The sequence below is a fragment of the Sipha flava genome, unplaced genomic scaffold (genome assembly GCF_003268045.1).
Source record: "Sipha flava isolate LNK unplaced genomic scaffold, YSA_version1 83_pilon_pilon, whole genome shotgun sequence".
Lineage (NCBI taxonomy): Eukaryota > Metazoa > Arthropoda > Insecta > Hemiptera > Aphididae > Sipha > Sipha flava.
Window position 1 is genome coordinate 203,548 of NW_020273625.1, and position 27,142 is coordinate 230,689.

The 27,142-nt window shown below is 25.9% G+C and overlaps 2 protein-coding genes across 6 annotated transcripts in view; one reads left to right on the forward strand and one right to left on the reverse strand.

Annotated features, from left to right (window-relative positions):
- LOC112693249 (myosin-IIIb-like) overlaps positions 1 to 8,685 on the forward strand; it is a 34,199-nt gene extending 25,514 nt beyond the window's left edge. For 2 of the 3 annotated variants that reach the window (XM_025568230.1, XM_025568232.1), the window contains 18 exons: positions 154 to 459; positions 1,089 to 1,256; positions 1,366 to 1,482; positions 1,599 to 1,787; positions 2,848 to 3,050; positions 3,127 to 3,271; positions 3,362 to 3,554; positions 3,622 to 3,829; positions 3,894 to 4,038; positions 4,110 to 4,260; positions 4,318 to 4,553; positions 4,636 to 4,928; positions 5,108 to 5,273; positions 5,352 to 5,639; positions 5,705 to 5,785; positions 7,786 to 7,862; positions 7,924 to 7,995; positions 8,115 to 8,685. In XM_025568230.1, the coding sequence (XP_025424015.1) occupies positions 154 to 459; positions 1,089 to 1,256; positions 1,366 to 1,482; positions 1,599 to 1,787; positions 2,848 to 3,050; positions 3,127 to 3,271; positions 3,362 to 3,554; positions 3,622 to 3,829; positions 3,894 to 4,038; positions 4,110 to 4,260; positions 4,318 to 4,553; positions 4,636 to 4,928; positions 5,108 to 5,273; positions 5,352 to 5,639; positions 5,705 to 5,785; positions 7,786 to 7,862; positions 7,924 to 7,995; positions 8,115 to 8,259 (3,183 nt within the window). In that variant the 3' untranslated portion in view covers positions 8,260 to 8,685. Of the gene's footprint in view, positions 1 to 153; positions 460 to 1,088; positions 1,257 to 1,365; positions 1,483 to 1,598; positions 1,788 to 2,847; positions 3,051 to 3,126; positions 3,272 to 3,361; positions 3,555 to 3,621; positions 3,830 to 3,893; positions 4,039 to 4,109; positions 4,261 to 4,317; positions 4,554 to 4,635; positions 4,929 to 5,107; positions 5,274 to 5,351; positions 5,640 to 5,704; positions 5,786 to 5,876; positions 6,290 to 7,785; positions 7,863 to 7,923; positions 7,996 to 8,114 lie in introns of those variants that run through there. The other variant, XM_025568231.1, reaches the window with a different exon arrangement.
- A 681-nt stretch (positions 8,686 to 9,366) lies between these two features.
- LOC112693256 (structural maintenance of chromosomes protein 4) overlaps positions 9,367 to 27,142 on the reverse strand; it is a 36,646-nt gene continuing 18,870 nt past the window's right edge. For 2 of the 3 annotated variants that reach the window (XM_025568239.1, XM_025568242.1), the window contains exons 2-22: positions 26,013 to 26,303; positions 24,784 to 24,975; positions 24,106 to 24,288; positions 23,928 to 24,032; positions 23,401 to 23,588; positions 22,742 to 22,882; positions 21,271 to 21,421; positions 20,542 to 20,763; positions 19,242 to 19,363; positions 18,934 to 19,174; positions 18,669 to 18,871; positions 17,922 to 18,109; positions 17,612 to 17,868; positions 17,426 to 17,552; positions 15,052 to 15,241; positions 14,016 to 14,160; positions 11,644 to 11,817; positions 11,143 to 11,511; positions 10,835 to 11,067; positions 10,568 to 10,751; positions 9,367 to 9,606 (exon numbers count right to left, since the gene is read on the reverse strand). In XM_025568239.1, coding sequence (XP_025424024.1) covers positions 9,445 to 9,606; positions 10,568 to 10,751; positions 10,835 to 11,067; positions 11,143 to 11,511; positions 11,644 to 11,817; positions 14,016 to 14,160; positions 15,052 to 15,241; positions 17,426 to 17,552; positions 17,612 to 17,868; positions 17,922 to 18,109; positions 18,669 to 18,871; positions 18,934 to 19,174; positions 19,242 to 19,363; positions 20,542 to 20,763; positions 21,271 to 21,421; positions 22,742 to 22,882; positions 23,401 to 23,588; positions 23,928 to 24,032; positions 24,106 to 24,288; positions 24,784 to 24,975; positions 26,013 to 26,303 — 4,068 coding nt within the window. In that variant the 3' untranslated portion in view covers positions 9,367 to 9,444. Of the gene's footprint in view, positions 9,607 to 10,567; positions 10,752 to 10,834; positions 11,068 to 11,142; positions 11,512 to 11,643; positions 11,818 to 14,015; positions 14,161 to 15,051; positions 15,242 to 17,425; positions 17,553 to 17,611; positions 17,869 to 17,921; positions 18,110 to 18,668; positions 18,872 to 18,933; positions 19,175 to 19,241; positions 19,364 to 20,541; positions 20,764 to 21,270; positions 21,422 to 22,741; positions 22,883 to 23,400; positions 23,589 to 23,927; positions 24,033 to 24,105; positions 24,289 to 24,783; positions 24,976 to 26,012; positions 26,304 to 26,468; positions 26,566 to 27,142 lie in introns of those variants that run through there. The other variant, XM_025568240.1, reaches the window with a different exon arrangement.

Here is a 27,142-nt window from a genome sequence, read left to right on the forward strand (position 1 = left end):
ACACCGATTTCGTATATTTATAAAATAAATCGTTAGCACTGGTGGTAAGAATATAACTTATTTATTGAATGTAAAAATGTATTCCATGCATACTGTTTATTATTGTGTAATAATTTAATAATACCTATTATAATATGTGGTTATTTTCTCCAGGTGATCGCTTGCGAACAACAGCGAGATTCGTCTTACGACAGTCGATGTGATGTATGGTCATTAGGCATAACGGCCATTGAATTAGCTACCGGAGATCCTCCGCTTAGTGGATTGCATCCAATGAGGGCTTTATTTCAAATACCGCGGGAACCGCCACCTGTCTTACCGTTGTCGGCTCGACCGGATGCACCCAAACTGACGCATTTCGTAGCAAGATGCCTTGTAAAAGATTTCGAACAGCGGCCGACCACTGCCATACTAATACACGACCCATTCATCGTCCACGGGTCCAAGTGTATCCACAGAGTGCGTATATTATTCATCTCATCTATACTCGGTATACTGTGCAGGTCACATTTTAACATGCGTGCGAATATTGAAAGTATACTGATTTCTTTCTAACACCTGTCTAATCCCCTACAGCTAACGTGTGTCATCTAAAACTAGATTTGGTGAAAGTCCATGTTTTAATAATTTTAAGATTTTCTTAAAATAAAATAATTTAAATACTTATCATAAGCCCGGGTATTAAATTCTCTGAATGTTGTGCGAGTAAAACTAACAGTTTTATCGATTTAAAAAAAAAAAAAATATTAAGAGAAAATATTTTTTTAAGACTTAAAATACTTTATGTCAATGAAAGGGACGGAAGATATTTATAAAAAAAAAACACAACTATAAATATTCCTCGTTTGTGCCAATTGTCTATGCGTTAAAACGTTTTCATAAATGGACCATTACTGTTTCTACACATATATTTTATAAATATTTCTTTCCGACAAACAAATACTTGGTCAGTCGATTTGAAGTATTCATCAATTATAAGAAAGTAATATAATAAATTATACTTTCCCCATGTGTTATTTTGTACGCGGTATTCGACATTTTTTTACATTATTTGTATAATAATATTATTTTATCGGAAAATTGTTCAGGTACGCGAAGAACTGAAAGCCGAAATACGCTACCAAAGAGAAGTCAGTGGTAGAGTGCAAAAACATCCTGACGTAACCACCAAGCATGGTAAACTCAAAAGTAAACGGAAAAATCCACCCACTACCATATACGTTGATGACTTGGCAGCACTCGACAGTCTTTCAGAGGTATATAAACAGTGAACACAAGCTATTCATTTTATTTGTGTTTTTTTTTTTATTATTTTCGCTTTGCGAATTATGTGATCATTTATTATTTATCATGTATATCATTTAGGAGAGAATAGTAAACCAACTGAAAAAAAGATATCAAATGAACTTGATTTATACGTATATCGGGGATATTCTTTTGGCCATAAATCCGTTCACGTCGCTTCCCTTGTACACGTCAGCGGTGAGTTGTTATCATAATAATGATAATCATCATAACAATATCGCGTGTTCTGTAGCGCTAATGATGATAATAATATTAATAATAATAATAATAATAATAAAACATCACCTTTGCAGGAGCAAAAGAAATACTGCAATCAAATGAGAGCCACGTGTCCCCCACACATATTCGCGATTGCAGATTCTGCATATCAGTTCATGTTACACGAAAAAGCCAATCAATCCATAGTGATTAGTGGCGAAAGTGGTGCCGGCAAAACTGAATCCGGTAACCTGTTGCTGAAACAACTCGTTTACCTCGGCAAGGTAAATCGATATCCGTTAAACAGTATAATTATATTGCGTGCAATGACGTGGTGAAGGGTTTTTAAATTTTTAATACACATATTTTCATATTTTTATGTGTTGCGATTGAAATTTGAATCAATTTATTTTACATAGTATCAAAGGCACCTCAAGAAATTTTGTCAGGGGTGCATCGTACATAGTATATACGCTGATTCCTAAAAAATGCTTTGTTTTAAATACCGTCGGCAATGATGCCGAACTATATTTCAAGAAGAGTGGCGGTATATTTTTTTATTAATGCTAAAGTTTAGTATAATATATAATATACCTATGAACTTACTGTAAGACAGAATACCATATAATTTTACGCCACAGAACTAATTATAAACATATAAAAAAAATCCCATAATTCAAGAACATCCACCTCTTCAAACAAGAGTGGCGACCGCTACCCTTGAAAGGCAGGATCGGCGCCACTGTACGTGGGAATATGTTTTCAAATTGTATGACATTAGAAGTTATTTTAGTTTTATTCGACGACTACAAAGTAATATGGTCTATCAGAAAATCTAATAGTGATAACAGTAGCTTCCATCCTACATTTTAAAATTTTTTTTTTTCAAAATAACCAGGAGGTGCAGTGCACTCCTTACACCCCTTCACGGCACCCATGCATAGTAATAATAATAATCTTCTTATAATGTACTGATTTAAATATTTATTTATTCTCAAAATCCCAAAACCTACAATTATATGTACACTTCCCATAGATTTTAATCCTCCATAATTTAAATGTTAGTTAAACACTCTTGATTTGAAAACTAATACATAATTAAAAGGTCTTGTTTTTAGAATACCTGTAGGTAATTCGAATGCAAAAAAGTCACCTATCTATATTTAGTTAGTTGCAGTTCGTGTTCACCGATATTATATTATATTAGCTCTTTAACATCAAGTCAAAAAATATGATAATTTTTAATCTAGGCGCGTACTGTTCATACGCGCCTATTATTTTTACTAATCGATTTTTCACATACCTTAAATTGAGTCGAGTTCGTAATATTTTATGAACCTACAGGCACCGAACAGAAATCTGGAACAGCGAATACTTCAGATGAACCCGATCATGGAAGCATTCGGAAACGCTAGAACCGGCATCAATAACAATTCTTCGAGATTTGGAAAATTTTTAGAATTGAGTATGACCAAAAGCGGACAATTGACAGGCGCCAGGGTGTCGGTTTACTTACTTGAACAGTCAAGAGTCATTCAGCAAGCCAAGTAAATATTTCATTTTGTTTTTCTAACATACTTCAACACAAATATTGTTTTTAACCCGTTGTGATTTGTTAACCAGTGGAGAGAGTAATTTCCATGCATTTTACTACATTTACGATGGACTGGAACACGACAAAAGACTTAAAGAGTTTCATTTGGATCGTGAACTTCGGCAAATGCATAGTTATCTTCCGTCCGATCGTCAGGACAGCAAAACAAAACAAGTAAGGATTTATTTATACTTATTTTTTATTATGCTTAACATTTCATGTTAATGTGTATTATTTATAAAATATATTTACATTTATTTTTAGAGCAACATCGATAAGTTTGCTCAACTCAAAAATGCTTTTGAACAAGTCGGTTTCAAAGACGATGAAGTTAATTCTATATACTGCATTTTAGCAGCCATATTACATCTGGGTGATATAGAGTTTGGAGAAATCATAACTGACAATAATACAGATAATAAGAGTACAGTCATCGATCTGACTCCAATCTATCGAAGTAATTAATATTTAACGTTCTTGTTTTTAAAATATAATTGTTTCCAACCCGATGTATTATTTTATAGCCTCGTGTTTATTAGACATCGAAAGTTCTGATCTTTTAGAATGTCTAAGCGTCAATAGTGTAGTGACAAGAGGTGAAATTATTCAAAGAAATAATTCTGTATCTGAAGCTGTTGCCACCAGAGATGCTATTGCCCGGGCTTTGTACAGCCGATTATTTGATTGGTTGGTTAATTCTATTAACAGCCTATTGTCTTTTTACAATGCCCGGTAATAAATTATCTCATTATTGTTGACGACATTAAATTTAGTACATTATTATACTTTTTTTCAGTGGTGATTACAATGTTATTGGAATACTCGATATTTTTGGTTTTGAAAATTTTACACACAATTCCTTTGAACAATTATGCATAAATATTGCAAATGAGCAACTTCAATATTTTTTCAACCAGCATGTTTTTGCATTAGAACAAGCTGTAAGTAAATTCTAAGAATAATTGAAATGTTATTTTAGAAATTTTTACAATACCATATTATATGTAATTAGGAATATGAATCGGAAGGTGTCCCTGTACAACATGTTGGTTTTTGTGACAATAGACCTGTATTAGATATGCTTGTGAGTAGGCCAATGGGTCTACTGGCATTACTCGATGAAGAAAGTCGTTTTCCCAGAGCTACTGATCGGTCCCTGGTTGGTAAGTTTTATTTTATTTGGTTTGTGACCCAATCAAAATATTCTTATTGATTTATAGAAAAATTTCATTGCAACATTAAATGTAATTACTATGTACGGCCAAAATCTAATGCTTTACAATTTGAAGTAAAACATTTTGCTGGCAATGTCACTTACCAGGCTTCAGGAATGCTTGAGAAAAATAGACACCTGTTAGCTATAGAAGCTATTCAGGTTTTAAGGAAGTCCAGTAACAAAACCGTCCGAGCATTATTTCAAAGTCCGGTGACCAAAACTGGCAATCTATACTCTCAAGTAAATATAATAATGTTATAAAAGTTTTTCACTTTTTAGTTGGTTATTAAAATAGTATTAAAAATAATATATTTGAATTTAGGACTCATCTTCAGGTTTAATTGGACTGGCTTCACAATCTCGTGGTCAGCAAACTGCAGCAACATACTTTAGACATTCATTAGCCGAGCTGTTGAATCGTATGGGCTGTAACAATTCAGGTATAAGTTTACCTAGATTTGTGCGTTGCATCAAACCCAACGATCAACGGCAACCAAAACAATTTGATCCGCTCAAAGTTGTTGCACAATTACGCTGCAGTGGAGTTATGGAAACTATTAGAATTAGACGAAATGGTTACTCACATAGACTGTTGTTCAAAGATTTTATAAGCCGGTACAATATTTCTTTTAATTATAACTTAAATAATATTCTTTATTAACACAATTATATCACATTGTATATGGTTTAATACAATGTTTGATTCCTTATTAACTTGATATTGTATTAGTATATTATTAATTGTACAGTGATTATGTTGAAATATTACCAAAATAATATTTATTCAATTTCAGGTATGCAATTTTAGGATGCCGATTATATGAGAAAGTTCCTCCAACCAGGGATAATTGTAGACATTTGTTAGTCAAATTAAAACTGGATGGTTGGGCTATCGGAAAGACCAAAGTGTTCTTGAAATACTATCATATAGAACACTTGACTAAATTACATGAAAAACAAGTAAGGACATAAAACTGTACATTTTTTACATTTTCATGTATTTGTTTTTTATTTTATAAATGAATTCTTTATTTTTAGCTACGTCAAATAATAATCGTACAAAGTTGCGTTCGACGTTGGCTGGCATTAAAGCATTATCGAGAAGCTATGTTGGCTAAACAATTGTCATGGGGAGCGTTAACATTGCAGAAACATGCAAGAGGATGGCTTGCTAGACAAAAGAAAAAAAAGTCAAAAGGAGAAATACCTGTTGGAGAAGTGGCACCAATATATAGGCAACAACCTAAAGAAAATATTATTCCCGTTAAAAGTCAAAACAAAATTAGTCCTGTTGTTGTAGCAGAAAACAAGAAGACTTATATCCAAGTATATAATGAAAATATTGCAAATTTTGGATTCATTTACGATAAAAATATCTCTTTTTCTTTTAGCAAAACGGTGTTAAGGTATTGCCATGTAAAATGCAGCAAAAAGTAGAAAGAGAGAAGCATTTGATTGACTTTGCAAAGAATGTAAGTAATTTTCGATAAACATTGTGATGGTTACAGTTTTATTATACTATTCATTGTTTTTGTATACATTTCGTGAATAATATAAAAAAAGGTTCACAATCGCAACAAAGAATTCTACAAGGTCATTAGGAAAACAAACATTACTGTTTGTTTGAAAGACATTAAAACAACTGGTCAGGTATGCCTTTGTAACAATTTGATTACTCCATTATTGTTGTTGATGCATGTTGTTTAATATGCGTACAACTAGAAAATCTTATGCCCTTAGTAGTTATATAAAATATATAATTTTTTTTTTTTTTAAGAATACCATGTAATATCAATAGTTGGTAGGGTAGGTACCCAATTCAGAAATCTGAAGTTATTTTAGTGTTTTTAAATACTAAGATACATATTAGTTATTACATTTTTTTATTTAGATAATTTGCTTTAAGATCAGTGATGCGTGGACTACAGCCCTCCTACCAAAACTTAAAAAAAAACTGTAAATTACCCCTACTCTTATACACCATATTAATATATTTTAGATTTTGAGCAAAGTTGGATTTACTGTAACATGTCTTTTTTTTTTATATGCAATACTATTGTGAGTTAAGTATGTTGTATGCAGTATACTATGTATAACATGGAATATTTTTGGGGGCTAAATCTTGTTCCAGGGAAGGGGGCTAAGCCCCCTCCCTTGCTGCACCTATGCTTTAGATGTTGGACTATATGAGCCCTCTTTACGATCAGTATTACCTACTCCTTGTATGAAAACAAATGACAGCTTACAAGGTCGTCCGCAGGAATTTGTTAATGGGAGGCAAGATATTTAAATTTTTTAATTTTTGTTTTATTATCTAATTAGTGACAAAGTAACTTATTGTTTTTGACATGTTTTCTATCATATAGGTAGGGAACGTAAAAAATTTAATTATTAATTATGTGTATAGTTAGAATGTTAGAACTTACAGTATTAATTTTAATTAAGTAATGTGCAATTTTAAATCAACTTATACATTTTTTTTTTTTTATAAATAAAATAAAACCACTCATTTGATAATTTTAGGTGACTTATAAAATTAAATATTTTTAGCTTCTTTAAAATAAATAAAAAACTACCAATTACCAAACCATTTGGTATTCAACAATTTTAAATTAAGAGGGCGCAACAGTGAAAAAATATGTAATACACCCAAAAAGATCTGCATAACGTTTGTCGACTAAGTGTCAACCATGACACTCAAGGTTTCAAAAAAAACAAATGATATTTGATAGTACTGACTTATAAGTGTCGGAGCTAAGAGAAGGAGTGATATGCTTGCTACAGGCACTGTTGGTATAAGGGCGCTCTTAATTTAATAAAAAATAAAAGTAATCATGAACATATCTCGTACTTCATCATATGTAAGGGCGCTACATGTTTATTAGCCCCGGTTATCAAATTTCCTAAATCCAGCACTGCTTATTAGTGATTTTATCATTTTAAATAAAAATATCAAATTTCAATAAAATATAGATAGATAGTAGATGCTTACGGATATATATAAGAATAAAATGTAATTAGAATTTTAATATAGGTATCTTTTAGTTAGTAAAATATATAGTATATATATTATTTAGAAGTATGAAAAGTAAAGGATCCTTTTTATTCTATTGCAAATGAGTCCATCTTTGAGATGAACCGATAATGGTTGTAATAAAAACATGAATCACTAAAAATATGTTTTAGAAAGGATGTTTTATTTTATCCAACTAAATACTAAATAAAAAAACAACTAAAGGAAATTATTTTGTAATTGCACACATTATATTACATTTATACATTTGTAATTTTTCAATATCTATGATTTTAATACCAGTTCTATAGTTATGTAACAATAGTACGTATTAAAAATTTTACTACCTGACCATTAAACAAATTCTAGATTTATAGACATTTTTAATACTATGGTTTGTCTACCTAACAAAAATAATATAGTACATTGTAAATTAATTTATTTTTTTATATTTTATAGAAAGGATTGGTACACAATGCCATTAAAAAACTTGCGACAGAAAATTATTGTAAATATGATTCAGATAATAATAATAGGTAAAAAATGGTGTAAATACAAAACCTAAATTGTTTGTGCTTGAATTATATTATCTTGTAGGTTAAATACGATAACTACGAAAACAAATAATATCCAACCAGAGAATAAACCACAATGGATATCCCCATTAAGGTGAGCTTGTAGTCTGTTGTTTATGGTGATAAGTAAACATACATCTGGATTAAGAAAATTTAAACAATATTTATATAAATATATATTCCTAAATTAGTTTATTTATTTATTACATTTAGATTAACACCTCCAGACATTAATAGACTACCAGAAGGATTTGACTTCAGACAACTATTAAGACCAACTCAGCATGCACCCACCGAATCCCTACGCAAAAGAATTGTCCAAAGATCCAGACCTGTTGCTGCCAATGCCAAAGGATAGTGTTTCAAATTTTAGCAAAATTGGCTATTTTTATAATTAGTATAAGCACTTTTGTAATTGTTGTGTTTGTTAAATATTTTATTTTTATGTTCTTGGAAAAAAATAACCATTTGAGATTTTCTAGTCTCATGGTGGAATATGTTTAGTATTTTTTTTTCTTTCTATAAAGTAGACAATAATTTAAATATTTTTATAGTTCCTCATAAGTTCAATTGAACCAAAAATACGTTTTATACTTATCAAATTAACGGATTTTATATATTTTTAAGGTATTTTATAAGATTTTTTTTTATTGGTATTTTCAACAATGTTCCTTAAGAAACTTAAGTTTCTGAAATTCTTTGAAGGGCCCAGTATAATCATATGATGTGAACCACTTATTTACTTGCATATCATATTATAATATATTATTTACTTACATTTTTAGTATTTTTTTAACTCATTACAATAACCTCTGCATTATATTTAATCATATTCTAAAATTTAAATTTTGATAAAACGTTGGTGTATTGTTGTTGTTAGTGTAATCACTCTATTTTTTTAATGTACCTAAAATTTCATTATTTCATAATGGAAACAGTTTTTATTTTAAAATGTTGTACTATTTATACATATATACAAAGATAATTGTATTGTATATATATATCACCTTTAAACTTGCAATTGAAATTATTGTTAAAATTAAATTGATTATTTTTCATTATAAGCTCTATCTTTTATTTTCATTATTATTAAATGGATACAGTTGTATGATAGTGAAAGTATATGTTGTTGAAATGTTGTCCACATTATTTGTTTTGTTGATTTTTTCAACAAAAAAAATATATTTTTATAATACATTGATAAAAAAATTTGATTAAGTTTGGATCGACAATATTTTTCTCATACATATGAATTATTGAATATTTATAATTTTTTTTTTCATTTTTAACATGAATACCATTAAAATTAAAATTGAACTCATTGAAGTACTACTTTTTGGAATTTCCAATCTTATAATGTACATATATAATTTTACTTATTTTTAAGTTAATTTAGTTTTAAAACTAAATTAAAATACTTATTTTACAATAAAACCTTCACAATGAATAAAATATGATCAATTAATAATAAATGCATACTTAAGTAAATAAAAGTAAAAAAGTAGAATTATTTAAATTTTAAGAATTAATTTTTTTAGCATGATTATTTTGAGTAAGCCTTTTCTCGATTTGAATACTCACTAGTTGTAATTGATGTTGTTGCAGTACAGTCATTAGTTTTGTAGATACCAACTAAAACATTAGCTTTTTCAAACATATTTGATCGCAATGAAATAATTATAAATTGGGAATTCTTTGTACGTTCCTAAAACAAAAATTTAATTTTAAAATATTGAACTTTTTTTAATTTCTAGTTTAAAATTCAGATAAAATAAAGCAAGCAATGGGAAAAAATATATATGTAAGCCAACTGTTAATATGGCAATTTAACAATCCATTCAGCTGAAGATAACCTGTTAATCCATCATTATCATAAGGTATTATTATAGTTATATCAGTTAATGGATTATTTTTTATTTTTATTATTTGTTTAATGTTCAAGATAATTACATTTTTTATATGTTTTGGTAATACTCATAAATGGTTATTCTATTAAAATTTAAATGGAATATAAGTAGGGATGAGCAAGAAAATATATTTAAGATGACAATCAGGAATTAGGAAAAAATAAGTCAAGACTATAAAACTGTTTAAATAAAAATAAATAGATAGATATTCAAACCCAATACAATATTACCAAAACAAACTATAAAATCACTATTAGTAATAATGTAAATATACAATTTATAATTAAACAGTTAAATTTTTAAAAATAAATTAGGAAAATAATAAACAATAAATTAAATTGGTTATAAATTTGATAACATAAAAACATTAAAAACTTGAAATGGTTAATACATTTAATATTAATTAAAACAAATTGATTGATAATAGTGAACAGTGTTTAAAGTAAAATGTTAACAAAATTTCATAATTTTAGAAATTATCTGATTTCTAAATTAAAATTACATTAAATAATGAATTCTATAAAATATGAAATTATGTTTAATATAGTAACAAAATATTTGATTGAAAGCAAGCAAGTACTTTTATGTTGTATACTAAGATACCTGAGATCACAATATAAAATTTATATTTTAGTTTGCAAACTTAATCGCCCTTACTTATAAATAAACAAACTCATATTACAGCTAGGGAAAATTGATTAAATACAATTACCCAATATACTAGAAACAAATGAAAATAATTATGAAATATTTAATTACCTTTATATAATAAGCAATGATGGATACATTTTTGAAATCTAACGCAGCATCAATTTCATCCATAACATACAATGGGGATGGTTTGTAATAGTGAAGAGCAAACACTAAGGCCAAAGATGACAGTGTTTTTTCACCACCAGATAGATTAGTAATTACTTTCCAGGTTTTCTTTGGAGGTCTTACACTAAACAATATTAATAGCAAATTTGTATTAATATGTTTTCATTATTAAACAATCAATATTTGTAACAATTATAACAAACAAACCTAAAATTAACTCCTTCACTAAATGGATCTAATGAATCGACTAGTTCAAGTTCAGCATCCCCACCAAGCGTTATCATTTGATACATTTCTTTTAATTTGATTGTTATTTTTTTGAATGATGCCATAAACTCATCCCGTCTTCGTTGTTTTACTTTATTTGTCATATCAACATGATCATTATATAATTTCAACACTTCAGTTACTTCATTTGCTTTTTCATGGTACTGCTTATTCTTTTAAGTAAAAATAAAAACATAAATAAAATAATATATTTAATTGTAATTAATTTATATGAATATATTACATACCCTTTTATCATATTCATCAAGAACATTAAAATTAGGTTTTTCTATATTTTTTTCAGTATCAGATAACTTGGCATTTTTTAAAGCAGTTTCATCAATACTTTCCATTTGTTCATCAGTATATTGAGGTAATTCTTTATTATCTATATCATTATCATCATCATTTTGATTAATATCATCATGAATTTTTTCTGTATCATCCGTTTTCTGGGATTTGTCATTATTTTTAGAATTTTCTTCGTCAACTGATACATCTAAAGTATTTAATTTTATACTTTTATCTTTCAATTCACGATTCTGATAAGATTCTGTAACTGGATCACGATGGTTATTATCAATTTTAGGAATTGTATGTAGTTTCAAATTGGATAGCTAAAAAAATAAATAATTACATTTATTATATTAAAAATTCATATCACAAGGATTGGGTTATAAAATCAAATTTTCTAATAAAATTCTCAAATAAAAATTCTAATTTGAAACAAAATTAAAAATTATTTTTACCGCTTTTTTTTTAGAGCCAAGTTCTTGGACAAGACGTTCAATTTCGACTTTGGTATCATCCAATGATTTTGATATGTTAACTTTAGACATACGTAAATCAGTACTTTTTTCATTGCCATCATCAATTTCTTTTTGTAATTTCTCAATATGTATTCTTTGTTTCTTTAAATCTTCCTATAAAAAAGAAAAAAAAAACGGACTATAAATAAAGTTATTTCAATAATTTAATACTATTATAATTATATTTAATACCAATAGTTAATGTACGGTATTCGGACATTTGACACCGGTGGTTTTGTCTATATCAGACTTTTTGCACCCAATATTTTTAGAACATGGACATTTGACACTGAGTGATTACAATTACGATAACCACGAGTAGGTGCCTACTACCTAGAGCCTATAGTTATTAGTTACTATTTAGTGTCTGTACTCTGTAGTGGGGCTGCTTGATTGTTTCAATTAATCGAAACATCGAAATGCAAAAAAAAAAAAAAAATCAAAATTATTATGTTTATTATCTAAAGGCTAAACTGCTTAAGTTAACATTTAGTTGACAGGTGCAAAGAGACAATTGTTACGCTTGTAGGTAAGGATATAAATAAATGTAGACATGGATCTTAACGTTTCATTTAGGGACATTTATATTAATTAAAGCAAGAATATTAATTAAGACAGTCTGGAATTTATTAGCAGTTATTATATAATAACTTACTATAAGTCTATAACTAACTATTATGATATTTGCTAAATAGATAGATAAGGATATATTTTAATTTTAATACAAGTGTCGTAAGTTTTACTAGTTTTAGTCTTTAAAATTTTAAATACATTTCCTATAATAGTAGCATAAGTTATAACTACAAATTAGAGCCCTTTCATCAAAATTGTTAACCTATCTACACAAGATTACAATTTCAGTTTTTGGCACTACTTTAGATCTTAAAATGTATGTCACTACAGATCCTTAGTTATGTCATATTCTTAGCACCCCATTTAAATTCCTATGGGCCTGCCTCTGCCCATAGGTATCAATTTATTTGTTACTAAATATATATGAGGCCCTGGGGTCTGGGCAAGTGACCCGTTTGCACTGCCCTCGTATAGCATACGCAGTGATAAATTATCCATCATCATTCTAATCACCAAACAGAATATCCTTTATACTTCTTAATTCTTAACATTTCAACAGTATATTAAATTTTAATCTAACGATAAACTTTTGCATTTTTCTTTAATGAGTTAACCAATAACCTTAAACCTGGGCACCCGGCAGGAAATATAATAGAGCTATACTTAAACTAGGTAAACCGTTAAACTTTTATCGATATTTGATTTTAATTGATTAATCGATTGTTTTAATAGATTAATCGATAGGTTTTTGACTATTTCAACAATCGAGCACTCCTTAATGAAAATCTTCAATTAATCGAAATTTTCGATTATTTAATACTTTAGGCAATCGATTATATTTTATAACAATCGAACAACCCTACTCTGTAGTGTTTGTTATCCAACCATTTTAACAGTTTAATTTAAAAGTTATTCATTTAATATGAACTCAAAATGTTCAATAGATGAAATTGAAATAATACAAAATTAATTATTAATAATTATATTTATGTTTTTCAAAAAGAAATGGATGATGAACTAGATCATTATAAAGGTAGTATAATGATAAATTCATCCAAAACCAAAATTTTAAAATATCAACATTCTCATAATGTATGCATATATTATATGCAATCATACATTAAATTTTAATACAATAAGCTTATACATTGATTGTTAATTATTATACTGTATCATATTATATGCATTTATATTCGGTGTCAATTTTCCTATTATTGGGTATCATGTTACAGGTGTCAAATGTCCTAGATTCTTGATATACATGTATGTCTAACAAAATTACGACAAAATAATAGTCTAAATTCAAACCTCAATAAATTAAATAGTTTAAAAATGAATTGATTATTTTGACTATTTTTAGTCCTATTATAAATTAATAATAACTAGAGCCTAGAAGCTCATGCATTAGAATATTTTTACTGAGTTCACCAAAATTGCGGAAAAGTCAATCCCTGAAGTTCAAAAATGCAATTTTTAGTAGATTTAAAACACGAGTTTCTTAGCCATTATCTATAATTCAAAATAAAATTATTAAATGATTAACCACCCTTACTGATATCTTTTATTTTTACTTTATCATAATTTACATTCAGTTAAACTGTTATCAATAGGTGCAGTGAAATATTTGCAATATGTCACAAAATTACACAAATTAAAAAAGATTAATTATAGTTTAACAATATTTTAAAAAAATTTATATTATACTATACAAGAAATGTTAATTCCAACATTTTACTAACCTCCATTTCTTCATCTAGTTCATTAGATTGTGCTAATTTTTCATTTAATTCTATTAATTGATTTTTCAAAGTTTGTTCTTGATTTTTAGCTTTATTAATACGGTCTTTTAAAGTTTCAATTTGATTTTTTGAAATTTTTACTTGTCTGTAATAAAATACAATAATAAAATACAAAATACAAAAAACAAAGTAAAATAATAAATTTTAATTAACAGAACATGGAACTTTAGGACTGGTATAATTTATTTCCTAAATAACCCAAACAACCTACTAAAAATTTAAAATTTAAATTAAATTTTCAAATAATTGAATAAATGCCAACTAAGAAATATCAAATGGTTTACACATAACTAGCTAAAAATTACCAACTATTGAAATCCTATTGCTAATTATTTCATTATTAATTAAATTAATTATTAAAATAATGTTAAATTAAATGAAAATATTTTCACTGGTGATGTTTAATTTTATTATTTATTCAATGTTTATAAATTTGTATTATTTAATATTTACATAATTTATATCACTTCCTTTTGAGCTTCTTATTTAGTATTAAACTTACAATAGATAAAATTGTTGAATATTTATTACCAACGAATATTTAACAAATATAGATGTAAATAAGATTTGTTAAAAAAAAAAACTACTTATTATTATAATTTTTTTATAATTATTAACATTTTATAAGTTGTGTATTGCAAATTAATACATTTATGGTTATTAAATACAAAAAAATAACTAAACAACAATAATTTATTAAAATTGTATTTTATGTAATGTTTTGAGAGTTGTATACCATATATGGATCAAAAATAAAAACTGAGTTAAAAACAGCGAAGGGTTGATTATAAATTAATCAGCTAAGAATTGTTTTTTAAAAAGATCATGATAATTAAAACTTAAAAATAATACTTCTATCCACATATTTTACTTACATATTCTACTTTATTCTATACAGTAAAATATAATTATTACACATTTCAAATATTTTAATAACTTTACAAAAATATTATTAAAATAAAATAAAATTATTCACCTATGCGCAGCTTGTATATTAACGTTGATTTGATTAATTGCACAACGAGTCTTATCTAATTTATCGGTTGCTTCATCAAGCAAAAGTTTAGCTTCTTTAGGTTCACCTTCAGTTATTAATTCAATTTTTTTCTTTATAGCATCTACTTTAGATTTCACCACATTATATTCTTCAATCGCCACATTCAATTCTAAAATATCAAGATTATTTTTATTGTAAATTAGTGATGGGTCGAACTGTTCGAATCTCGAATTGAACCTTTGATGTTCGGTTCGGTTCGAAATTCGAACTCGGTATGAATAAAAAATCGAACCAAACTATCAAACATCTTTTACTGTTTGAAAATCGGACTTGAAAATATTTGTCGAACCAGACTTATTGGCCACGATAGTTCGAAAACCAAATATTTGTAAGATTCTTCAAAAGTTATTTTTGAAAAATAAAAATTGATAATGATTATTTATAAATAATTAGACTATTGTCAATTTAACATCAATTGATTTATTTTAGGCATCATTTGACAGGAATAGCATAGCCAATATGATATCCAACATCCGGAACGGATAGGAACTTATAGAAGGACTATTGGCGATAGAAAGTGATATTCTGGCACATTATGCATTATTTATAATAATAATGTTATTTTTCCAATCGCATGTTACACATCCACTCTCCGCCGACCAAAACATTAATAAGTTGTTTATTGCCAATTGAGGCAGTGTATCTACATTCATAAATTAGCTAATTTTGTTTTTATCATATTTATTATAGAAGTTAAAATCTATTTTGGGTAAATCCATGGTAATATTCCGATACCACGACTGTGCTGTTAATAAAAACATGTTTACAACTTACTTCTTACATTATAAATTCTACTAATCGTTCTATATTTGTGAATTATAGTTATTATTACGATTTTTTTTATATATTATTAAAATGTACTGATTGAACTGTCATATTACACTCAATACTTAATACTCAATGAATATTTTATAAGCTACAAGACAACACGAGAGAGCATAATACTGGTTTTGAAAAATAATAACAATAATAAGAAATTATCTAAAATTTAATTGTATTATAAATAATACAATTACTTAAAAACACTTAAAAGTTAAAATATAGAATAGGTAATACGAAAACTTAAAATACAATAGTAATTAATAATTATGGTTGATTTAATTTGTAGGTAGGTACAATGTACATGATAAAAAGTATTGAGTTCAAATTCAAGTTTGACTTAAAATCATAATAGGTTCGGTTCGATAGAAAATATAAAGGTTCGGTTCAGTTTGAGTTCAGAAAAATAATTTAAAGTTCGGTTCGATTTCAAAAATCAGGGTTCGACCCATCACTATTATAAATATATTGTTTAATTAATACACAATATAATACTTATCACTACACATTAATTTATGTTTTAAAATTTTATTATACATCTAGAAACAATATAATAGAATGTTTATTTTAAATGTTTAAATTATAAGATAACAACTTTATTTATAATTTAATTAAAAATTAAAATATATCATAAATATTATAATAAAATAGTATTCACTTAAAATTCAATGTTTATAAGAATCAATCACTAGTAGTGATAAAAAATGTCAATAATGGAACACAGTTCCAAAATTAGTGCATATTATGCTGTTTACTAAGTGCAAATTTTCAATTATAGCGATCAAAAATATTTAGTCATATCCGAAATAGAATCACATAATAAATACACAAAAGAGATAAAATATTAATTATTCAAATCTAATTAAATTATATGATCCATTTAATGATAAATAAATATATTTGAAAACTTTTGTGTGTTTCTTATCAATAAATATTGTTACACTGTAATTTTACATGTCAAGTTGACCACAGTTTGTTTTCATTAGTTGTTAAGTGAGTTTATCATATTGTTATAGCTAGCAAATAAAAACCGTTTTCAGTTCAGAAAAATATATTTCTCCTTGCCAATTAACAAGCTTACAGAGAAAGATGAATCAGAAATTAGCAGTACGGAAATCGTGGAATTCCAGTCAAAATTGAACAAGTTACTGAAATCACACAATGAAAAAAGTGCATACACAGACTCAAAAAATAGAAAACATAAATGTAAGAGCAAAAGACAACCAATGTAGTTCTTTTTATATGGCAAGATAGCACTTTAAATTCTTCCATAAATCATAGCATATTAATGATGAAAACAAATAAAACGGTTAAAAAAAATTAAGAAAATGACTTTGAAGCAACAGATATTTGATAGACTACTATTGGTAGACTTTGTAAAATAAAAATGGAACTTATTGGATTAAAGGAACAGTGATGATTTCTTATAAAACATGAAACTGCGTTTAGATACACATTATAATAAATACTTTACCTTCTTCAGCTTTTTTAATATCAGATTTTTTGTTGGCAACAACAATTGGATTGGTTTTTTTTTCAATAGCAATTTTTTTTTGAGTTAAAATTAAGTTTTTCAATTGAATTTCTTTTTCTTTCCATGCCTGAAATTCAAAAAATTGGAAACTCTTCTAAATTTTTTATCTAAAATAAAATACCTTACATTTATATGTGAAGAACACTGTCTAACAACTTTATTAAGTTCATCAATTTGTCCATGATAGTTCTGAACATTAAGTTGCAAATCAAAAATTTTGGATTGTGTTTCCCTCAATTTAATCTCCAAATCTTGAATAATCTTGTCTAATTTTTCTACGTCATTTTGACTTACTAAATGTGTATTTCCACCAGCAAGTTTAGATTTAGTTTCTTGAGGTCCAATCTTACCTTTATTGGGTCTACCACCACCAGACATAATACCTAATAAAATCAAAATGTAATAAATTATTTTCAAATGTTTTATAATCACATACCTGATTGATCAATTAAATCGCCTTTATAAGTAACAACTCTGTATCGAGTTTGAGTACCAAATGCTATTCTTCTTGCTTGTTCTAAATCTTCAGCAAGTAATGTATCATATACACCAGAGTAAAATGTTAATCTAAAACGTTGATCTAATATTTGTATGTAATCAAAAATTCTTTTTGAATTTTCCGGACTAATAAAAATTAAACAATAAAACAAACTATTATCATTTAAATTAATATTTAGTATTAAGTTCAAATTGTTGTTAAATACACAATTGAAGGGATAAGTATAATTGACAATTTAATCAATAAAACATACTAACTGTTCAAAAATAAATTCTTAATAATTAATAAATAATTATATATTTTAATTACATTTAATGACTGGATTAAATTATCAAAAATATATTTAATATTAAACATATAGGTATTTATACATATTATCTTTAATTACATGCATATGAATAGAACTGGTCATATTTGGCAACTTTATATTGTAAATTAGTATATTATATTAGTATGGACCAATACAATTTCGCAGTTAATCTATTTTAATAAATAGTATTTTAAGACATTTTTTATAGAGAATCAAAGACTTCTATTTAACTTTTAATGTCACAAAATGTTATAAATAAATGTTATTTATATTGTTTTATTAATTAACTAATGATTTTAACTGTAGTTTTTAATTAAATTAATTTTAAAAACAATAAATATTTAAATACTTCAAAATGTACTTCATTTACTTACTAATTATTTTTTGCATCTGCAAGTGGTTTCAATTTTTGAATTTGAGGTAAAACCGAAAATGTCAGTCGACCAACATTATTTTCTTTTAACATTTTAATACATGCTTGAGCAGCTTCAGCTGTTTCAACAACAATCTGATCTGTAGATCCACAAGCTGTACAGGCAGGAATATCATATTTACCTTCAACCTGACCATAATCTCCCTATAAATAAAAATTATTTTAAATAGTATTGCATTTTTAATACATTACTAAAAGCTACTTACACATCTACCAAGAATTCCACTGATTTTTCCTTCATCTTTTAATTTTAAGGTGTATAAAATTGGTCGACTTCTTCCAGTTGTTTCTGCATAAGCTGTTTTTTTTTCTGTTAAACTCTGTCGTATAGTTTGTAATTTAGTTTTTATTTGTTCCTCATTAATCTTCAACTCTTCAATATTTCTTTCCAAGTCTTTAATTGAACTTTTACAATTTAATATAGCTGTTTCTGAATTTTCTTTACTCCTATAAAAAAACAACCATACAATTTTTAAATATTTTTCATTAAATTTAACAATTAATTATGTGTTACCTTTCATTTTCTTGAAATTCATTAGTTCCTTTACTTAAATCTTCTTCCAATTTAAGTAATTTTTCATTTTCAGATTTTTCCGAATCTAAAAGTACTTCGAACTCAGTGTTTAAAGTTTGAAGCTAAATTTTAAAATTCATAATCCATCATTAAAATAAAAAACCAATAAAAAAGATAAGTTGAAATTGTTATAATGATATATACACCAATTTGAAATTTAAATACAATTTATAGGGCAGTTAAAGTATAATAAAAATTATACAAGATATGAACAAAAAAACAAAATTAGAACTAGTACAATACAACTATAAAAATTTATTTGTACAAGTAATGTGAAATAAATCTGGATTATCCGAAAATCAGGATCTAGGATTTTTATATTTGATTTTGGGTTATAAAATTCTAATCAGATTATTAAATTTTTCTTATAAAACCTAAATTATTTCACTATATACTAACTAATCTATTAAATATCTAGTTAACTTATTCTAGTTATAATCAATGTATATATATAAAACCATCCTAATTTTAAAATGTATCATCAATATTTAAATAATTATATAAAGTTAATAAAATACATTATATATTATATAATTACGATATTTAATGTTAGTTTAGTTATTGTTGATTTGTTGTTAGTTTAGAATTTTCAGAATCTGGATTTACAGATTTTCAAATCTGTATTTTAGGACTTCAGAATCTGGTATCTGAATTTACAACAAATTCCGGATTTTGGATTTTCAAACTTCAGCAAATCCGGATTTTTCCTATCATTAATTTGTACAAATATTTTAAAATTGAAATACTTTTATTTACTAAGAATTTGATCGTAAAAACTGTAAACATAGTATTTTTGTACTAAGCAATAACTTTAACTCATGTAAAAAGCAGTACTATTAACTGTATATATTTAAATTTAAGAGCAATTGCTATCTTAAAATTATTTAAAGCAACTTAAATTTTAACTAAGAATATAATAGCATTTGTTTTTAGATTTTAGTTTAGGATAAGAAGTAATTAAAATTATGTATATGTTATTTACTAATTAGCTTAAAAATTATCAATATATGAAAAGACCATTTTATATATTTATTTTTTCTGAATCCCAACGATTAATAAATTGGAAATCAAACATTTTTAAATTATTTTAATTTTAAAATTGTGTAAATTAAAATATACATGATATTTGATGAGAAAATAATCCAAAGTTAAAAAAATATAAATTGAAACTTTCATACTGGGTACAAATTGAAATATTCTGATAAATGTATCACTATAATTTTTAAAAAATATAACTTACTTGATTTTTTTTAATACCAACAAGTTTTTGCAACTTTAACTCTTCTGGTGCTAATGCATCTTTTTCTTCTCTGAATTTTTTTGATTTTTCAAATCCACTAGAATTTATTTTTGTATAATTTGCTTCTAATTTTGAGCATTCCTCCTCTAAAGGTACTAATTGAGATTGCAATTTTTTAAGTTCAGCTTCTTTAACTATTGGTAAATCTTCAGCTTTAGCAATCTAAACAAAATTATTTATAAATACTTAACACAAACTAAAAAGTTATATATAATTAAAACGTAAGAAATTCAAGGTTTTATTTTATGAATAAAAGCTGTGTATTAAGCTAATTATGCTATATTAGGTCAGATTCAGAATTGGGAAGAAACAAATTTATTTTTAGAAAAAAAATTAGGAAGTTTTTTTTTTTTTTTATAAACAGAAATTTTTATTGGGGATTATAAATAAAATTCTTGTTTCATTAATTTTATTCAAAGGAATATATCCATTATTTTTTAAATATTTATATCCACTAAACACATTTTTTGTATCAGAAAATAAGATTTTAGATATAATCTAAGTGCAAGATTAAATGAAAAGAGACCAAGCATTATGTATTTTGTTTATTTCAATAAATGGTAAGGACCAAATGAGACATAATATAATAAACTCATCTTAATTTATCATGGTAAAACTTATACTTAAAATACATAAAAAAATATAATAATATTGTTTTCTCAACCATACCTTTTTTTTTTCCTGTGTAATAGAATTTTCATATTGTTTAATCTCCTTTACATTATTATTTAGAGAATTTGTAACCTTAAAAACTTGATCAGATAATTTTTTATGTTTCTTTTTATGTTCTGTATGTTTTTTAGTATTATCCTTTAATTTTCTAAAAAAAAAAAAAATTACTTAAACAGACTCTGAAGTATGAATTAAATAATGAAATTTACTATTCGTCTCAAAAAAAATAAATACCTTCTTACAATACAAATTTATTCTATATAAATTATATAGTATTTATAAAATCTAGATTATAACCTATTTATTATGAAAATTTAAATCTATAATTTTATTTAGATTTATTAAATTTTTGTAAAATACCTACTGTTTTTTTTATAAGCATACAATAACTAGAAACAAAATGAAAAAATATAAAATACATGGTAATCAGTAAAATTATATTATACTAGATTAATATTATGTATAATTAAAATTTCAAAGAAAGCATCCCTGTTCAACCATGGTTTCAATTCCTTAAGAGAACGTCATACCAGCATATGTTATCTCCGTCTGACATACGTAAAACAGCAAATTTGTGTTCACCGATTCAAATATAGTAATGTTAGCTTTAATATTAGTGTAAACTGATATATAATCAAACTTTAGGGGAAGAACATTATCTGTGTTTTGTTGATCTGTTTTTTCGAATATTTTAATTTTTAAACGTGTTACGAGTATGAAAAATATAATTAAAAAACATCATAACTCACTAAAAAATTTAAATATCGGAAAAAACCGACAACAAAACACAGATAATGTTCTTCCCTTAAAGTTTGATCTTAGGTCAGTTTACACTAATATTAAAGCTAACATTACTACATTTGAATCGGTGAACACAAATTTGCTGTTTTACGTATGTCAGGCGGAAATAACATATGCAGGTATGACGTTCTCTTAAGCTGAGTCGCGCTGCCATAATCAAACACACCAGATTACTCACTAGTCACAGCCTAATGCCACACCACTCATTTAAATTGGGACTCAACAATAGTACACATTGTCTTCTACCCAACTGTGGTGGAAATTACTGTGACTTCCAACACCTTCTCATTAACTATCCATCTCTCTCCACCCAAAGAACCCAGTCAAAGACTTTTTTCCACTTTTAGTATTAACTTTTCTCTCTTTGACACTCTAACAACTAACAATGATAAGGTAATTATAATTATACATACGATTAATTTTATACTTCAATCAGATCTCCGAAATTTAAGAGTGTGAGCTTTACCAAATCAAATTATATTTAAACATCAATGTTCATAATTGTTGGGATATTATAATTTTATGTTAAAATCCCATTAATAAAAAAAGAAATATAAAATAAAGAAATCAATAAAACAATATGACATTTTTGCTTCTTAACCATAACAGGCCTAATAATACCATTATTTATAACTTATACAGTATTCATTAAATAAATTCGACTTACTCATTAAAACCATCGACTGTTTCTTGTTTATTTTTTTTACTCTCCTCAATAATTGCAACCTCATTCTCAATATTAGTTAATTCTTCTTCGATCTTGGTCAGTTTTTCAGTTTTAGTTTTTAATTTTTTATTTATTTTATACCTAATAAACATAAAACATAAGCGAATAAATACAAATAAAAAATGATTAACTAAATAATAAGACGATTATAAATATATAAATAATTGAGGCATTGACATGGAAAAGGTACAAAATTGAAAAAAATCAATTTTTCATTTTTTTGTTGAAAATGGATTAAATACATATGTCAATGGCATGGTAAAGGAACTAACTCAAATTTCTTTATATATTAGGAATTACATTGAATACAAGATGACGTTAGTCGTGAGTCATTATGGTTTGGCTTGGAAACGATACCAAGTCATCTTACGAATTCATCAATGTATAATATTGTTTTCTTTGATACAAACATTGTTATCAACTATCGTCTAATATGATTTATGACAATTCAATTAGAAATTAAATTAGAAAAGAAGGTTCAAAAAATACGCAAAACAGTTTTTTTTCCTTCTCCTGTCAAATTTGGGTTTTATGACTTAGTACCTTTTCCATGCCAACACCTCAATTATTATACAGAATTTAAATTGAAATCAACTTACATTTCGAATTGATATGTTTTATTCATAAGCCAAGTTTTTCGGTTTTCTAACTTTAAAAATCTAATACAATTTTCAACTGGTTCCAAAAGTTCTTCTCTTTCTTTTGCAACAAACTTTAAACGAGTTATTTTCTCAGTTTTTTCCGCTGATAATTCTTTCACTTTTTCTTCAAGTTTAATAATTGGTTTCTAAAATCCAACATTGTATTTAAAAATTGTAATATAATACATATACAAGTATAAATAAATAACTATTTAAAACTTTAAACATTATTCAAATTATTCTAAATTTAAGAATTTTTAATTTTATAGAAATCTTATAGATCTTATAGAAAAAAACAAAAATTAAGAATTATATTACTTTAATTTAATTTAAAAAACAAGGTGATAAATATTTAAAATTTAATTTTAACAAATAAATTTGTATTCGATACCTAAACAAATTTACAATTAAAAAATGACATAAATAATTTAATCCATTATATGATGAAAAATATTTTCAATTGAAACTATTCATTATTAACTAACCTTGTATCTTACAGTACCAATGATATCTTCTAAATATTCTAACATGCCAGTCGAATGTTCATTTTCAGCTTTTGGTTTCATCATTGCAATTTGTTCGACCTCACCCTAGTACCATAAACAACATAATTTATCATTTGTTTGGTCTAATAGATTTTTATAGGTATTTCATCAAATTTACCTGGAGGATAAGAAATCGATTATGAATTAAATCTATTCCATTTTTCTTTAAAATAGTTGCTATTTCTTTAAATTTTACACGTTTGTTATTTAAAGTATAAAACGATGTATTGTCTTTAAATGCTGTACGAGTGATAGTTATTTCAGATCCTGGAATAGCAATAAAACCAAGATCTTGAGTATCCTAAAAAAAAATAATTATCAAATTAAATAAATACAATTTGTAGTCTTAGGGATATACTAATCTTATGATCTTGTGTTTTTATTCCAGTTCAAAATTCTGAATCAAAAAACAAATTCTGAACGAAGGTTAGTTAGTATATACATAAATATTAATGTCACTTCTTTAGAACTAAGTAAGATAGCTTAAAATTAGATCTGCATTATAAAATCACTAATAAACACCAAGCAATTTGTTTTATAAACCTAAATATAAATATTTGTGGACTTAAATTAAATATAAATAAATTGTAATTTTTATATTAAGCTTGGAAAAACAAAAGATTATACTTATATTTTTTTTTAAATACAATTTTTTTATTTAAAATGTATATTTTAGTAAACTTTCAATGCAGATTATATTAGTATTTTAAATGTGATTAAATAAAAATTGCAAAGCTTATACAATTTTGCTTCGCTCAGAATTAATAATTAAACATCAATATAAATAAACAATTACATCATCATGAATATGCACAAAATTTACAGTGACTGAACATTGGTGAACATCTTTATGTTTGTCTGACTTATGTAGGAGTACAGATACTTTTTTTGATCTTATTTTTGTAGATCGATATCCAAACACGAAGAGTAAAGAATCAATAACATTACTCTTTCCACTTCCATTTGCACCAACAATGCTTGTTAAACTCTGTAAAAAATGTCATAGTTTAAAAGTGACAAATCAATTAATAATTTTTTTTAGAAAACTATAGATGAACCTCTATTTATTTACCAAGATTAAATCAATAAAAACACAATATTTTTTATAAATGTCTAATTAAAATATTGTAATATATTTTTTCTTTTTAAGCTATAACTAAAAATGTGTACATTTATATACTTTAATTAAATATTGATGTATAACATAAGATAATGAATATCGTTAATCACTTTCTATGATTGAAAACTACAGTTAAAACCTTAAGATGAATAGAAAATTATTTAAATCCATCATGTTATACAGTTGACACAGAGACTTACACAGGGATTTACACATGTCAGTATCATCGTCATAAGTTTATTATTAAATAGCATAGTTATATATTGTATGGGTAAACTTTTAAATTTTAATATAAAGTTTTATTAATTGAACAAATTAAATCATAAAAAAAATTCCATAAAACCTATTGTCATTCAGTAAGTAGTTAAATGTATGTATAAATAAAATTAAAAAAGGTAAAGGTACTATAGTATTAAATATATTTTAGGAGAATATAATAATAGAAATTCTATAATAAGTGATTTGAGTATTATTTATACAAACAATTAGTTTATAAATTGTAAATTGTTTTATGTCCCGTTCCCTAACCTGTAGGTACTGTAAAACGATTCACATTAAATAACAAATTAGTGTATATATATGTATGTATTATATAGAAATTGAAAAAAAATAAATTAAGGTAGTTCAATAAATAATAAAAATATATAATATAATATAGGTATAATAATATATAATAAATATATATATAAATAAAAATATAAAAATATATTCTTTAAAGGAACTCGATTAACCTGGCATTTTTGTAATCCGACAGTCCTCAGGTCTAATATCTATCTGATTATTAGAAGTCTACTGTATAAATATTAGTTTAAAGTTAGAAACAAATGTCCATTTAAAATACGTCTTAAGTATTAACATACTCAAAAAGTACAGATAAATGAATAGTTATGAAATAGCCAAAATACCTTATGAAACGGTCCAATATCAACTTCTCCATAATAACTCTTAAAATTATTAGCCACTATGTTCTTAATGACCATACGTGGGCCAGCATTTTCTTCTGCTGATACAATGGGAGGTAACTCCAACGGTATTCGGATGCCGTTGAATATCTCGTTCTCTTCAATATCGGACAAGTCTTCATCGTCAGAAAAATCACCAACTTTTTCTTGCCTGATCCTTTTTGTTTTGGCCTGTGAACTTTGGCCATGGTCTAGATCTTTTCTTTTTGACGCCATTGCGATATTTTGTTCAAACTAAATAATCATACAAATATTTAAATGACTGTTTACATTCTTATCAATCACCAACGGAAAATATCTAAATTTAAGAACTCAAACTGTTGTTTGAAATATATACATATAAATACAAATATATATATATATATATATATTTAATAATATATATAAATAATTTAATACTTATTAAAGATTAGCCATCAATAATGAATCTAAATTTCCTTAAACAATTGAAGGTTTAACAAGAAATGGCGGTTAAAAGTTATCTAATACGTCACTGGAATTCTGATTCTTTTATTCCCCATTACTATTGTTACCAACCACGATTAAATATATCTATAATCGTGTTACCAACTTATAAAATAATTAACATTAATTATTTTTTAATGTTTGATCATATGTTTTTAACATAATTAAGATAGATACTATTTTAAACCATGATTTTTCTGTAGATCTAGTATGGGTCTGTATCATAGAATATATGAAAAATTTCATAAGTTCATTGTCTGTATGTCATAAAAAAAAGATTATGTATGTCCTTAGATCACATACATGGAGCCATACCCTATCTTGCCTGTGTAAACAATTTGAAGCACATACATATATAAGCGACGAGTCTCTCGTTGAGATATGTTATCTACGCATGCGTGAGTATGCTCGTCGCATATCTATTCTATTTATTTACCTTGGAAATTCATGAGTGATAACTAGGGTCCGGAATTATATACATTTGCATATTTTTATATATTAAACTAAAGAGTAGCTAGGTAAGTAAGACAGAAAATTGAATCTTAACCTAAAGTGTTGGTATGCGAAATTAAATTTGGCATATTTTTGCATATTTGGAACATTTTAAA